Source organism: Lycium ferocissimum, chromosome 4 (genome assembly GCF_029784015.1).
Source record: "Lycium ferocissimum isolate CSIRO_LF1 chromosome 4, AGI_CSIRO_Lferr_CH_V1, whole genome shotgun sequence".
Classification (NCBI taxonomy): domain Eukaryota; kingdom Viridiplantae; phylum Streptophyta; class Magnoliopsida; order Solanales; family Solanaceae; genus Lycium; species Lycium ferocissimum.
Window position 1 is genome coordinate 35296346 of NC_081345.1, and position 14992 is coordinate 35311337.

The 14992-nt window shown below is 35.3% G+C and overlaps 2 protein-coding genes across 3 annotated transcripts; one reads left to right on the plus strand and one right to left on the minus strand.

Moving 5' to 3' along the window:
• The first annotated feature begins 7116 nt into the window (after positions 1-7116).
• On the plus strand, positions 7117-11489 carry LOC132052555 (heat stress transcription factor A-1b-like). The gene is made up of 3 exons (XM_059444148.1): positions 7117-7572; positions 8963-10268; positions 11156-11489. Exons 1-2 carry the CDS (start codon positions 7357-7359, stop codon positions 10190-10192), a joined length of 1446 nt encoding a protein of 481 aa, XP_059300131.1. The 5' UTR covers positions 7117-7356; the 3' UTR covers positions 10193-10268; positions 11156-11489.
• Positions 11490-12322: 833 nt separating this feature from the next.
• On the minus strand, positions 12323-14939 carry LOC132052557 (syntaxin-22-like). 2 transcript variants are annotated; one of them, XM_059444151.1, is made up of 7 exons: positions 14346-14939; positions 14129-14222; positions 13774-13913; positions 13290-13358; positions 12933-13090; positions 12722-12822; positions 12323-12609 (listed from the first exon to the last, which is right to left on the minus strand). In XM_059444151.1, the coding sequence occupies exons 1-7, from the start codon at positions 14567-14569 to the stop codon at positions 12544-12546; spliced, it is 852 nt and encodes a 283-aa protein (XP_059300134.1). In that variant the 5' UTR covers positions 14570-14939; the 3' UTR covers positions 12323-12543. The 2 variants fall into 2 exon arrangements, with proteins under 2 accessions (XP_059300134.1, XP_059300133.1); XM_059444150.1 differs by having other exon boundaries at positions 14319-14939.
• Between the last annotated feature and the right edge of the window lie 53 nt (positions 14940-14992).

The window sequence follows — 14992 nt, forward strand, 5'->3', positions numbered from 1 at the left end:
AGGCTGACTAAGAGTTGGCTTCCTATGACACAAGGTTCCCCCAAGCGGACAACTTGGGAGTGGAAAGTCCGTGGCTGTCGACTGCACCGCCGATCGACTAAATCCACAAGATCAATCCGACTAAAAGGTTTTTTAGTAGTGCACGGCCGCGAACCGCGAAACCGTTTTAAGTGTGTGAAAATGTGTGAATTTTCCAGGAGTGGAGGAAAATGAAACGGAATGACAGTTTATCAAAACAGTAACATTCAAACAGTTTATATCAAACAAGCAGTTAATAGCACGTAAAAACAGTCAATAACAATTAAAATAAGCACACAAAGCCTAATTAAAACTAAATCTGTTATGGTTAGAACCTAGATGATTCCCCAGCAGAGTCGCCAAGCTGTTATACCCTATTTTAACCTAAGTCAAAATAGTTTACAACATCCCGGGTAATTCCGGGGTTAATTAAAGTTAAGAGTCGCCACCTAATTAATTATGGTGAATTAGGGCACCTAAGATTATTAAAGTTATTATCTAAAGTTGATTTATTTTTAAAGTCTGCGAAACCAAAGATCTAGGTAAGGGTTCAACTAACCTAGAGGGAAGGTATTAGGCATCCTCTAAGTTCCATTAATAATGGTTAATCCGACCGGACTTATGATTAATTAGGCTAAGTATAAGTGTGACATTTTAAAGTTTTAAAAAATAACTTATAAATATTGCTAAAGTTTAAAGTAAAATGGAATAATGTAATTTAAAATAAAACTTGTAGAAAGTATGATAATTTACATATAAGTAATAGTTTTTGAGATGAGATTTTAGTAGTTTTGAACTTTGGATAAACTATATTATATGAATATAGCAATGTAGAAAAATTTAGGTGTATAAATAGGATTCGAAAAAGAAGTGAGTTTTCTTTCTCCCTTTTTATTAACTATACTTAGCCTAATTAATCATAAGTTCGGTCGGATTAACCATTATTAATGGAACTTAGAGGATGCCTAATACCTTCCTCTAGGTTAGTTGAACCCTTACCTAGATCTTTGGTTTCATAGACTTTAAAAACAAATCAACTTTAGATAATAACTTTAATAATCTTAGGTGCCCTAATTCACCATAATTAATTAGGTGGCGACTCTTAACTTTAATTAACCCCGGAATTACCCGGATGTTGTAAACTATTTTGACTTAGGTTAAAATAGGGTATAACACCAGGCAAGTCCCAAAATAATAAGAACATACTCCATATGTCAGCTGCTACTGCACAGTGCAAAAATAGATGCCTAACTATCAGACTCCAACTGGCACATATAACATCAATCTGATTTTTTTGTTGCTAAGATTGCCTTGAGTAAGGTACGACCTATGTCGCTGGCCTCTATCGTTGCGCATGGCCTATGTCCTTGGGTGCGACCTATGTCGTTGGCTTGTGTCACTAGGGTCGATCTATGTCTTGGCCAGGTATTTCAATATTACTGCTGATAGTCGGCCGATGGCGCCCAGTTGGCATGTCAGCGTGTAGTGTGGGAACATGGTAGCATACACGATCAATCTGTGCTACGTTACCGCGTATCACAAACCACGTTGCGCTCGGATATCCGTTTTACGCGATTTTTCTCATGGTTTTGTGCATTTTTCGGAGATCTAGCTGGAGAAGGAACTGAGTGGCGATTTGACCGGGCCAATTTTGAGAAAAATGCCTGCTACCTCATTCAATTTGTTCCCCCAAATTTTTGCACAATTTTCATTTTTCTTTAGTAAAAATCTGATGATAAAAAGGGATTTCAAGATGGAAATCTCGTGATAATGCACTTTTGAATGTCAATTTCAATTCTTTTCTGCCCATCACATGTTTTTCATCCTTATTATTCTGCACTTCTCCATCTTTGTTGATGATATTGTTAATGTTTTCCACTTTGTGATGATGTTGTTACTGCTTGCAGTTCCTTCATTGTATATACATGTTATGATCAGCTAAAGAAAACAATAGCTCCGACTCATGGAGGCGAATTCCAGCTCCTCCGATGACCCTCTAAGGTACTGCGTGTTGCGTATGCATCAATTAACGGCTGACATGCCAGCTTTCCAAGCTGTTTGCAAGGAATGCTTGTGGGAGGAGAGAACCTTCGTGCAAGGGCTTGAGAATGTGAAAAGTGGGATTAAAAACTTCGTTTACGATTTTTCTCTTTTTATAAGGACTTCGAACGAGAAAACAGGGTTGATTTCACGGCGATGGTCGACGAAATATCGACGGAGAAATTCTTCTATGTAGTAGCTAAAATGACGATACCGAATCCCCCTCTTCCTATAGTTTTTCCTCTAGTCCATCTAATCGACGCCATTTAATCTTTTTTCTTGGTCCAAACTAAGCAATTGGGGTTACACATAGTACTCATATTGCTTTTTCTTACAAGGAATGTGTGTTTCTTAGTCCAAGTCAGAAGATTATAATCATTAATCTTCCTATTATTAAAAAACATAAAGTCTTTAACTTTACATAGTAATATTATTATCTATAATAGTAAGGATTAATTCAAGTAGTGAGATGTTATTCACGTGTTTGCAATACATTATCTTGGATATTGTTGTGAGATGTTGATCATGTGTTTGCAATACATTATCTTGGATATTATTGTAAAAACATTATTTATTTATTATGAAGATTTTAGTAGTTTACTTCAAAGTTCTAAAATAATTTTGTTAAAAAGTAGGCAAAAAATTTCTTTCTTTCCTTTTTTATATAAATTTGTAACTTTTTTATAATCTCCAATATTGTTTAAGCGAAAATAGAATCATAAATTTCACTATTAAAATATTTTGGGGGCCTAAAGCAAAAGCTTTATTAGGCTCACTCTTGAGCTGCCCCTGATTTCTGGGACAATGTACTTTCTAACATCACTGTTATCTGAAGTGTTGCACTTGTTAGCCGAAATGGCAGTGCAACTTAGTGAGCGTTACTTGTGTGGTTTTTTTTAAGTATATAGAGATGCTCAAGGAAGTTGATGTTTCACACTGGTAAATGGTAATAAGCAACTGAAAATATTCTGCAGCACTCACTTGAAAGTGTTGTTATGTTACCCCTTTGTTATACAAGAGCTAATGTTGCTAATTGAACACTAGGAACTCGCATTGCACACTCTATAAGATTGTTGCTTCGTCCATATCGACCTAGATCTGGTAATAAGATTCTTTTTGAAGTTAGTGTGTGATCTCTGGACTTCTTTCTCCAGCTTCAAGTCCCAAACTTGTTAGGAAGGGAAAATCTGTGGGTCAAATGTTTCCATCTTATACAAGAACTTGAGTCTTCTAATGAAAATCTGTGTGTCAAATGTTTCCATCTTATACAAGAACGCGTAAGACCAATATGAAACTGTAAATTAAATCCTACCATCAAATTTAAGCTTATTGAAAAGTCTTAGTCATACACAATGCTTATAACTAGGTTTGGGCAAAGATTGGGCCATCCCAAAATTCAAATTGAAATTCGAACTTTTTAGATATTTAGTTTGGATTTTTGGATTATGGATTGGACTTCGGATTTTATTTTAAAAAATTTTGGATATCGAATTTAATACTTTTCAAAAAATTTATACCTTATAGTTAGTCCTACCCATATTTATCTATGCCCAATACTAAAGTCCAAACGTCCATAGATTACTACCCTGCAGCCCTCCCATAACAGGTGTTGCCTATCATCTTCCTTATTGTCCATCTTGCTTAGCTTGCAAAGTTGGAGTTCACTTTACTTTTAGAATAACGCAACTTCCATGAAACAGAAGGAATAATGTGAACTGAACTTATCTGGACTTGATACCTTTTGGTTTAGTGGTAACAACTCTTTCTTTGAATCGACATATTTCTAGCTCTTATTTGGTTTCACATTATGCTAAAACTTGTAACTTGGTAACTCGTTCCTAATAAGCTTGCTTTAAAGGCACAAAAGTCAAAACCGAAAATCCGAATTTCCAAACCGATTAATTCGAAATTAAACTTAAAAAATCCAGTCCGATCCAAGCTTATTTGAATTGCATTTGGATTGTAATTTGTACATTTGAAAATCGAAAATCAAAACCGAAATTTTCATATCTAATCCGAATGGCCCGAACGCCCACCCCCTCCTTATAACAAGTAAATGAATGTCAACATGTGGTTGTCATGCGTAATTATCACCTATTCATGGTTAATGTTAATTGATATTTATTCTCATTTTAATTTGTAACTTCTAATATTATTTGGTTTGGGGTAAACACGAGTCTACGCAATAAAAGTGCACACAAGAATGTCCATGTTAGCAGGTGTCTCATTCACTGTACAAGATGACTTTCCAAACTTATTGGATTGAAAGAAAATAATAAATCTCTCTTGATTTGCTGATATAGACAACTGAGAGAGATTCATTTTAACTATATTGTACAAGTAAAAGAGTATTAACTGTTTAGATTCATTGTCATCTCATTTAAAAGAAATCATGAAAACGGATAGACTGTCCGCGCAAAAAATACTAATCATCCAACTTAAAATTTATCAAAAAATACAAGTCATCCAACTTATAATTTATCAAACTAGCTGCCAAGAAGAGAGAGGAGATCCAATATATCACATAACAAAGAGCAAAGAGATTTAAAATAGACTTGAGACAAAGTTGAACAATTGAGCTAGCGACATCCTCTTATGACACTTAATATGGCGATGTGCTTATGACCCTCTTATCCACCAAATCAAGATATGAGCAACTTAGTAGATACCTATTTGTTAATTTTACTCGACCGATTGGTTCTTGTTGTTGTACATTATTAGAGAACAAACATTAAATTTTAAATCTTGATAATTTTTGTGTTCCTTGTGCACTTGTTCTTACGATCGAATGAGCACTCTTGTTTACATCACTACCTTGTTGCTATAAATATAAGAAATGAATTAAATATCTGAAAATTGTGGTAGAATGCAAAAATTATAAAATAGAAATAACATAAAATTATAAATTTTTCATATTAAATAAAGGGACTTCTTAAAAATATACAGCCCAATACAATTATTTGCATCTTTTGTTCAGTTCCATATGGCCAACAAAATTTGCAATAGTTTTTTATACATTATTAAACAGTATATATATTGAGCAATGTATCTACTTTGTATAAAAGTTTATATAGTGCATAAAGATATGTCAATTTTAGATAAAAGGGTATGGACATCCTAGCTATAGAAGCAAATGTCTTATATGATTTTAAGTTAGAATCCTTATTTAAAACCAGTTTAAATTTTCACCAAATGACTTCAAATTTCGTAGACAATTTTTTTAGACTCTTTTCACCAAGTATAAACAATACCATTCAAAAAATTTACAAAATCAGATTTAAAATTTAAGCCCTCATCTTTAAGTTTGTTCAACAATGTGCATTACCTTTCTAATTTAATTTTCATCATGCAACTGTTGCCAGATGCGTACTTTAATTACGATTTGTTATTTCTTTGTTATTTTTGGGGTAGGAAAAATTAAAGGAGAAAGAGGTAAGAAATGAGATTCGACATACCTTGAAAAGTGAAGGAAGAAGAAGCGTAGAGATGACGAGTGAGAAAGAGACACGCACTACAAAAAAAAAAAAAAAAATTTGGGAGGTTGAAAGTTACAATTCGTGGGGGTTTTATCTTCCGCTAGCAAATAGTGGAGGCTAAAACCTCCGCGAATTGTAACTTTCAACCTCATAAATTATCCAGTTTTTTTAGTGACGGAAAAAAGGATTAACTTCAATTGTATAACAGAAAGAAAGAATTTTAGTAAATTTTATAATAAAAAAATGTCGTTGGTACTTTTTTGTAAGTATCTCTAGAATAATAAATCCAAAAAAATTGGAACTCCTACTTTGTCCAACCCATTGTCCTCCTATCCGTGGAGGAATAACGTCCATGAAGGGAAGAAACAAGTGCGTACTTACTACTCTGTCGACTTGATCATCAGGACTTTTATAGTCGTGCAAGTCATTTCTCAACACTCAGAAAACTAAGCTGTGCATATTTAAATTATAAATAAGTACTTTTATACATGTAGTAATGTTCAGGTGAATTTAGTTTGTTTTTTCATTTTCTATATAAAGGTAAATACGAATCACAATTATTCCATATGGTTTTAAACCTTTTTTTATATTTAAAAAAAAAAAAAAAAACAAAAGAACGTCTAGGTTCGGTTTTAATCCGTTTTAAAGGAAAAAAGTTTTATTATGTGCCTTACACAACTGACATTAGTTGTGTGAGGCTCTTTTTTGTGAGATAAAGAAGTGAACCCACATCTTACACTTTTGAATTCACAAATTTTGAGTTCACTTCCTTATCTCACAAAAAAAACTTACACAACTAATGTCAGTTGTGTGAAGCACATTTTAAAATTTTCCGTTTTAAAGGTATTTTAACACCTCTCGTCAGAGATCCTTAACTTCCTACTTCCTTTTTTCTCCTCTTTCATCAATGGTTTAGCCGATTTGCTAGAGCTCATCCGTCCATTTTTATTTGTCATGTATTGATTTGGTATGTCCATTAAGGAGTCAAAAATAAAATGATAATTTTATTATATCACTCTAATTATTACTAAATCATTCAATTGATTAATAGCCTATTTGGCCAAGCTTATTTTTCCCCCAAAAGTACTTATTTTTTTAATAAGTGCTTATTTTTAAAAAAGTGAGGTGTTTGGCCAAACTTTAGGAAAATAAATCTTTTGGGGAGTAGCTTTTTCTAAAAAAAAATAAAATGATAATTTTATTATATCACTCTAATTATTACTAAATCATTCAATTGATTAAATCAATAAAACATAATTTAAAAGTTGTATAGCTACTAAAAAGTTCTTGAACTTTCCAACCTAATAATTAATAATAAAGATAAAATAGGCATGAAATGATAAGTTATCTCTTAATTTTTCAAACTGAACCATTAAAAATGAACAATTATTTTTAATATACAAAACAAGTAAAAATAAACTGAGGGAGTACATCACAATATCTGCATTATTAATTATTTTATTGTTAAAACTGGTCTTGCGAATATCACATTAATTTATTTTTAATACTCCAACTAAAGTAAACATTTATAATACGTGTCTTTTTCATTTTAGAACGACTCATGCTTGACAAGTAAACGGGAACATGACGAGTATATTCCTAAAAAGGGTACACAGTTGGTAGGACATTTATTCTTTGAGTAATCGAGTCTACTTCCATCACTTTATCATCCTTTTCCCAATTTAAAATTTTCTCTCACCCTCTCCTCGAATCGCCAAACCTTCAAAAAATTTCTAGTGTCTCGTGTAAATTCTGCCTCTTCGTATCTCTGTCTGTGTACATAAATAGAACCAGTGAATAGCTGATTGGTAAAGGGGCAAAAATGGGAGGAGTTGATGAGACAGGAAATTCACCACCGCCTTTTTTAAGCAAGACGTATGATATGGTTGATGATTTATCGACCGATTCAGTTGTGTCTTGGAGTAAGAGTAATAACAGTTTCGTCGTTTGGGATGTTCAGGAATTTTCTAGGCTTATTTTGCCTAAGTATTTTAAGCATAATAACTTCTCAAGCTTCGTCAGGCAGTTGAATACTTATGTTAGTACTATTATTCTTCTTTGTTGAACTTCATTTCTTAATCCCGCTATTTAGATTTATGCTTTTGCTTGTGGTGTTCGTGTTTGTAGCAATTTACTTAAACCCTAGATAACGCACCTTTTTTTTAAGTGTTGATTTGTTTCTAAACTTTGCCAATGTTGGAAATGAATGTGTCTGAATAGAGTGGAATTTGATACCGATGATTTGTATAGCCAATTCTAATTAGTCTGGGATTGAGACACACTGATTTGATATAGTAATTGTTTCTGCAAAACTGATTTACATTTTTCTACAGATATTTTGGCTAAGCATTTTAATCACAATAACTTCGTCAGGCTGTTGAATACTTATGTTCGTACTAACATTCTTCTTTGTTGAACTTCATCGCTCTTCTTCTCACTATTTTAGATTTATATGCTTTTGCTTGTGATGTTAGGGTTTGTATTAATTTACTTAAACCCTAGATAATGCACTTTTTAATGTGATGAATTTGCTTCTAGATGTAGCCAATTTTGGTTGAGGTATGTTGAAATGAAATGAGTTTGAATAGAGTGAATGGATATCGATGATTTGTATAGCCAATGTGTCCAGTATGTTGAAATGAAATGAATCTCGCTATTTCGATTTATGCTTTTGCTTGTGATGTTCGTGTTTGTAGTAATTTCCTTAAACCCTAAATAATGATTTTTTTAAGTGTTGAATTTGTCTCTAAATGTCGCCAATGGTGGTTGTGGTATGTTGAAATGAATGGGTCTGAAATCTGAATAGAGTGAATGGATACCGATGATTTGTATAACCAACTCTAATTAGTCTGAGATTGAGACACAGCTGATTTGATATGGTAATTGTTTTGCAAAAGTTACTTATGTTTTTCTGTATTTAAAAAAAAAAATAAAAAAAAATTAATTCTCACTAAGGTGTCCTTAGTTGTTCTATGTTTGTCTGTATATTTGTTGTTGTAGACGTTTTTTCTCGGGGCGATTGTGTTCTAGCTCTCACTATAAGACATTTTTCTTGGAATAAGTTAGTCAAAACAAAATCACGATGCAAGTATTATAATCTCATATGACCATTCCCAACAACTTCAAGCATTCCAGTCATTGCTAATCCTGTCTGCCGAATAACTGAATCAATTCATAAGGGGAAGTGTAACTATGTGACACTGCAACCAATATGTCCAGGTTTCAATGTTCTAAGTAATTGATCGGTGACAAGAACCTCTTTTAATTATGACGAGGGAAATACAGCTTTGTCAATATTTTCTTGTGTAATGTGGTTAATACAGCTTTGTCAATCTCTGTTGCCTGTATGTTTTGGTTATAAATATTCTCTGTATATGTTGGGCAACCTTAACTCTTTTTACAGTTTGCTTTCCCCTATCATCAACCAGGGTTACAAGAAGGTTGATCCAGACTGCTGGGAATTTGCAAATGAGGGATTTGTTAGAGGCCACAAACACCTCTTGAAGACTATAAGTAGGCGAAAACCCTCTCAAATGCAGGTTCATCAGGAGACTGCCTCCCATGTGCAAAGTTTATCTGTTGGATCTTGTGTTGAAGTTGGGAAAATTGGAATTGAAGAAGAGGTGGAAAGTCTTAAAAGGGATAAAAGTATTCATACGGAGGAGCTAGTCAAGTTGAGGCAGCAGCAGCAGGCAACAGACCACCGCTTGGAAAATGTCGGGCAGCGTCTTCAGTTAATGGAGCAAAGGCAACAACAAACGATGTCATTCCTTGCTAAGGCCTTGCAGAGCCCTGGATTTATAGCTGAACTGGTTCATCAACAGAATGAAGGTAAAAGGCGCATTCCTGGGATGAATAAGAAGAGGAGGTTCCCCAACCAGGAAGAGGAAAATTATGCAGGCAAGTCGGTCAGTACTTTGCATGACAGGCAGATAGTCCGTTACCAGCCTTTAATGAATGAGGCAGCAATAGCGTTGCTGCAGAAGATCCTTAAAACTAAAGCATCTGGTGGGCTGGAAACTAAAGTTAGGAATACAAATGGTTTCTTAACTAATCATGCAAGGTCTTTTGAAAATACATTAGACACTGGTGGTACATCCAGTCATTTTTCTGGGGTTACCCTTTCGGAATTGCCAACTTCTTCACAATCTCATCTGATGTCAGATTCAGGATTTCCATTCAACTCCAGTTTATCTGTCATTCCTGACATACAGCATTCCCCTGGTCTGGTTCCTGGGGAGGCCAAAGTTCCTCAGTTTCCTGAATTAAATGCGCTCAACTCTCAGACAGACCATGTTTCGCCTGAATTTTCTGAAGGACATGGGATCAATACACTGGAAACTCTTGAAATAACTGACCTTAAGCAGTCGGAGACTGGGCATATGCCATACAATGACGCAATGCAAGGTATTGTGGGTGGTGTAACATCCTTTGTCCCTGATGGATTTTCTACAGATGTCTCTTTGGATGAGATGCCTAAGCTTCCAGGCATCAATGACATTTTCTGGGATCAGCTTCTTTTAGCAAGTCCTCTCACCGGCGATAAGCATGAGATTGGTTCTCTAGCAGTAGAAGATGTTTTAGCGAAGGAAGAGGAGGTTCCAAGAGTTCAAGCGAGTGATTGTGATGAAATGAAGCACATGAGTCATCTTACATAACAGATGGAGCTTCTTGCATCAGGCTCCCACAGTGAATGAAATTGTGAACTTTATTTGAAGCTGAAAAACATCAGAGGTAGAATTTTCATTTGTTATTCACTATGATGAGCTTATTATTTCCCTATTCCTTAATTTTGATTGTCACACAAATAGGTCTTTTTAAGACCGAAGTTTTGCAATTCTAACTCATAAGAAAATGACAAAATAGTACCTTATGTTGGGGATTGGTCTAAAATGGTCTTTAAATCTACATCTGAGGAGTTATTGTCTTTTATGTTTACAATTGAGCAATTTTGGTCTCTGTTATTATTAGAACACACGGCGGTGTCATCTTTGACAGAGTTGGCTTGTGAGAAGCATGTTAGCCGTTTTAAACTGGAAAAAAAACTTATTCAAGCCACATTTAAATGCAGCATTTGCTTCCTTCGACCCTCAATTATTTGAAATAGTAGTGAATCAATGTTTATATCCCTTTTGTACCCTCAAAGACACCCTTAGTGCGTGTCTCTGTATGCTGCTAACAAAGAGGAGTTTCACTTACAGGTTTAGACCAACCCCCAAACATAAGCGACCAATTTTGTCACTTTGTCCATCAAGAAAGAGGATATCACTTTCAATGCATAGATGTATGTGATTCTGTTTGCTGCTAACAACCTGCCGGTTGCTTGAAATCTTTTGTTGAGTTAATTTTGTTTTGTGGTGGGAACGGAGATGCTCCGTTCATTTTATACCTCAGCATGTTGCAGTATATGGGTGGGTGACTGACATCTCGAGTTGGAGTCAGTTCTCAATGTTTCCTCAATTCCTTGTAGACCTTCTATTCTTAGGTTTAGTGTTACTCGTATGTTTTAATTGTTGCAACATTAGATTTTTTTCTTTGAGCACAGCTGCTAAAACCAGTGGTAAGCTTGGGGAGAGCACAGGGCTTTAAGTTTCTCATCATGCTTGTGTGGTTTTTGTCAGGTGAATGCTCTGTACTGGTGGACAGCAATGCTTTTTTTGGGAGACTGGTGCTCACCAAGGATGAAGTTTTGATTAGGAAAAAATGTTTTCTGGTCAATGCATTTTGATTCAAACACTTCGAGTATTCGTCAATTGTAGTTACCAGTGTGGGATGAAAGGTTCTAAAAGATTGCCACTGATGGTATATATGAGTTCTTTTTTTAACATAATGGGAATGACAATTAGGATATGATGGAGATGTAAGTAAAATTTTCAAGAAAATGTGATACTGTTAATCTGCAAAGGTTACTTCAAGCAGATTTCTCCCATGATATAGTCGCTTCTTTTTTCCAGATATGATGAGCTTATCAGTCATGAACGTATTTTCCTTCCTCACTTTCCATCATATTAATATTGGTCATTCTGAACATTTATAGTTTGCACCCCTCTATTTGGTTCGATTTCTCATTACTGCTTGCTATCTTATGAGAAATAGAGAAAGAAGCTTTCTGTGTGCATGTGAAAAGGTTTCATTTTGGGTTATGGTTTGGTGTAAACACTGTCTGGGTAAATGTTTACCGGATTACCAATGTTTGATGGAGAGACTAATACCCATTGTGGTAGCAGAATCAGTCTCCATGTTGGATCAATTTGGTATATATCAGTTTTCTCGTTTGAATGCTGTTGAAGGATCAATCATAATAGGTATTTGGTTTTGCTGCCTTTGGTTAGACGTGGGTAGTATCTTTTCTTGCATGTTGACTCAATTGATTCTTGCCTTCGTTGGATCAAGTGGAGGCTTGGAGCACAAGCAATAAATATTTGTACCCTGCAGGCTGCTGGTAACATAAAATAGACATATAACCACTAGTCTCGCGAGGAAGGAAGAATCTCTGTGAGCGAAGGGAGGACTTGGGGGATAATGAGGGGATGGTATTCGCCAACCTGGCTACCTCGTACTGTCTCTGAAGTACTAGAAAAAATGGTACTTACTAATTTACTTGCGGATGTGATTGTTAAATGCCAATTTCTGACTATATTTGGGTCATGGAAACGAAGAGGGGGTTTCATGCTATGGTAAGAGTTGCCATTTTGTGACTAGAAGGTAACGGGTTTAAGCATGGAAATAACTTCTGTCAGGTAAGATTATTGTACGTAATCAATATACACAATGTGATAGCTCGCGTAGCGCACTGAACTGCCTTTTTTTGTTTGTTTCTCCCGGACGAAATAGAGGGTGAACAGATAGCGGGCAATGCCTATAAATTGTTTTACTATACATGTGTACCTTGAAGGCTATACAAATTATCTACATAAGCAGACTGATGCAGGTAGAATTGGATTCCATACACTTAGGAGATGAAAAAGCTACAATATCTCAATTTTGTAGTAACTTGGAAGAAAATTCTTTATGCTAGCACCAGTACAATTATAATTAGTAGGATGACCCCAAATATCACCAACAACAAGCAGCTCTGCAAGGAAAATTTGGAAGTGTCAAGTTTTGCCTCAAACTAAAGGTGAGGCATTAGCTAAAAAGCTTGCGGCTAAGAAGGGAAGACAACTAGCTGCAACCTTGACACTTACCATAGATGAAGTAGATCGATGAATTTTCGATGCCTTGGTGAGTTGCTGGGCAGCTTGTGCAGTTGCATCATGAGAGCTCTCAACATTGGAACTGATATCATCTGGCACATGGGTTGTAGGGTGTTACATCCATTAATAAGATCAAATATAGTTGACAAATTTTGGAGGAAGAAAGACAAAGGTAAAAGATTTGATAGAGATATTAGCTAACCCAGCATAATTCCTTGTTCATTGACCAATAAAGCCAAATCCTTGAACATCTCATTCAGTTCACCAATGTGGTGCTGGATCTCTATGATTCCTTGCTCTCTTTCTTCAATGATGGCTTCGTTAAGAACAATCTCATGGTCCAACTGTACGACGCCCTGTCTGCCATATAAGGAAAATCAGGATTCACTATGAGCAAAAGAACTGGTGGTAGCATAAAGAATTTATGAAACAGTGAGAAAATAAGATTACAGCAACTTGCCTTGCCATATTGGAACATGGGTGCTGAAAGAAAGTTTCTCAACATACGTTATCAACCAACAAAACCAAAAAACAAGTGTCTGCTTAACTATCATCTAACCTTTTGGATTCCAGAAGGATAGAACTGCTCTCGGGACTGGTAGATGAACTTATTTGAATCTCTGGGCTGCTGCAAAAGGCAAAAATTTAAGATATCAAGATCACGAATTCAAAATCTAAGCAAAATTCATCCTTTGGCACTGAGAAATTGGTGAGTATTTGTATGGCTGAATAAATAGTACTAACATCAATGTTTGATCCTTTTCCCAGCCTAGTAACTAGTCTACAGGGCTCGGGGGACGTGGACATTCAAGTTAACTGCTTCTCAGAACATCATTTTAGTGATGGAGTTTAGATATACAGGTAAAAAATCACTAAAATGTAGATATATATTAAATTTTAAACCGGTAGTTTCGGTACAAAGGTGTATCAACCTAAGGTTAAACTCATCAATGTTTAAATTCTAGATCAGGCTCTGAATAGCAGAATTCTAAGAAAGAAAGATTGCATACAAGAAGTAGAGGCATTTGGAATGGTTAATTTACCCGGATAGATTGTTTGCCTGGGAAATGAAAGGAGTGTGAGCTGCTTCTCTCTGTGCTGCAAGTTGCTGAGCCTTTTGGAACTTTTTAAGAACTGATTGGAAATCCCTGGCAAGCTTAGCATCAGCAATCTTCTTGGTGGCCTGAAGTTAAAAGAAACATTATTTACAAGATATAATAAAAACTGTAAGCTGTTTCCAGAGAGTATCCATTATCCGTTTTCAGCACCTTATAGTTCCAAAAACAGAGATGGATTCAGGGGAAAATTGTATCCCAATGTATGATGCATCCTTCTATCATCACTCTTTTGTTCTATTCTCACTCAAAGTCTTAAAATGAAAGTATTTTCGCCACTTACACTGGATTGAGAATGTTTGTCAGATTCAATGGCTTGCTTAAGCTTAGCTGAAGTTTCTTTTATCAATTCCCCAATTTGCTGCCTTGTACTATGGCTGCAGAAAATACAAGAAATTATGCCCTGTTAACACATGCACCACTTTAATACCATTGATAGCTTAATCTACATAATCCTTATAGAAAATCCTAACTAAAAGAGATTAATTAGAAGCCTTAACAGTTTGTGGCGAAGTTGAAGAGTGTCTTTGGGGGTTCCAAGGATGCTAACAAGGCGTTGAAAGTTTGTCAAAGCTGTGTTTATTTTAAACACACCAATTACTATGGACTGACGATTATCAGAAGCAGATGGGTTTGTGATGGTTTGCTTTGTTTGTCGTCCCCATGATCCACTTCCTCCTTGAACATAAAAAGAATTGCTCAATTCAAGATCTTCAAAGCTCATTTCTACCTACTTAAAAAAATAGTAAAAGAAGATTTTGGTAGGTGTGCTAACAAAGAATCAGAAATGTGTGACTTGGGATGTAGGCGGATTAATTGAAGCAGTATCAAGCAACATTGTGTTTAATGTATTTGGATATGGGAGGTTGCTTTCAATTGAATTTGAAAATACATAAGCTTGCAAGAATTAGAGCAGAGGAAGTGGGCGATGTGGCGTGCAAGTGAAACTACTACTTCAGAGTACAAAACGACGAAATGAGGGAAGGTGCCTCACTACCTTAGCCTTAACGCCTCTGCCGTTTCTGATTTTCAGTTTGTCTTCAGTTTTGTCGTTTACTAATAAAACCTCTTCCAAGTGTTCTCGTCTTTTTTTTTTTTTTTTTTTTTCCTCTATTCGGTGTCTGGTATCTGCTTTTGAGCCTAACTA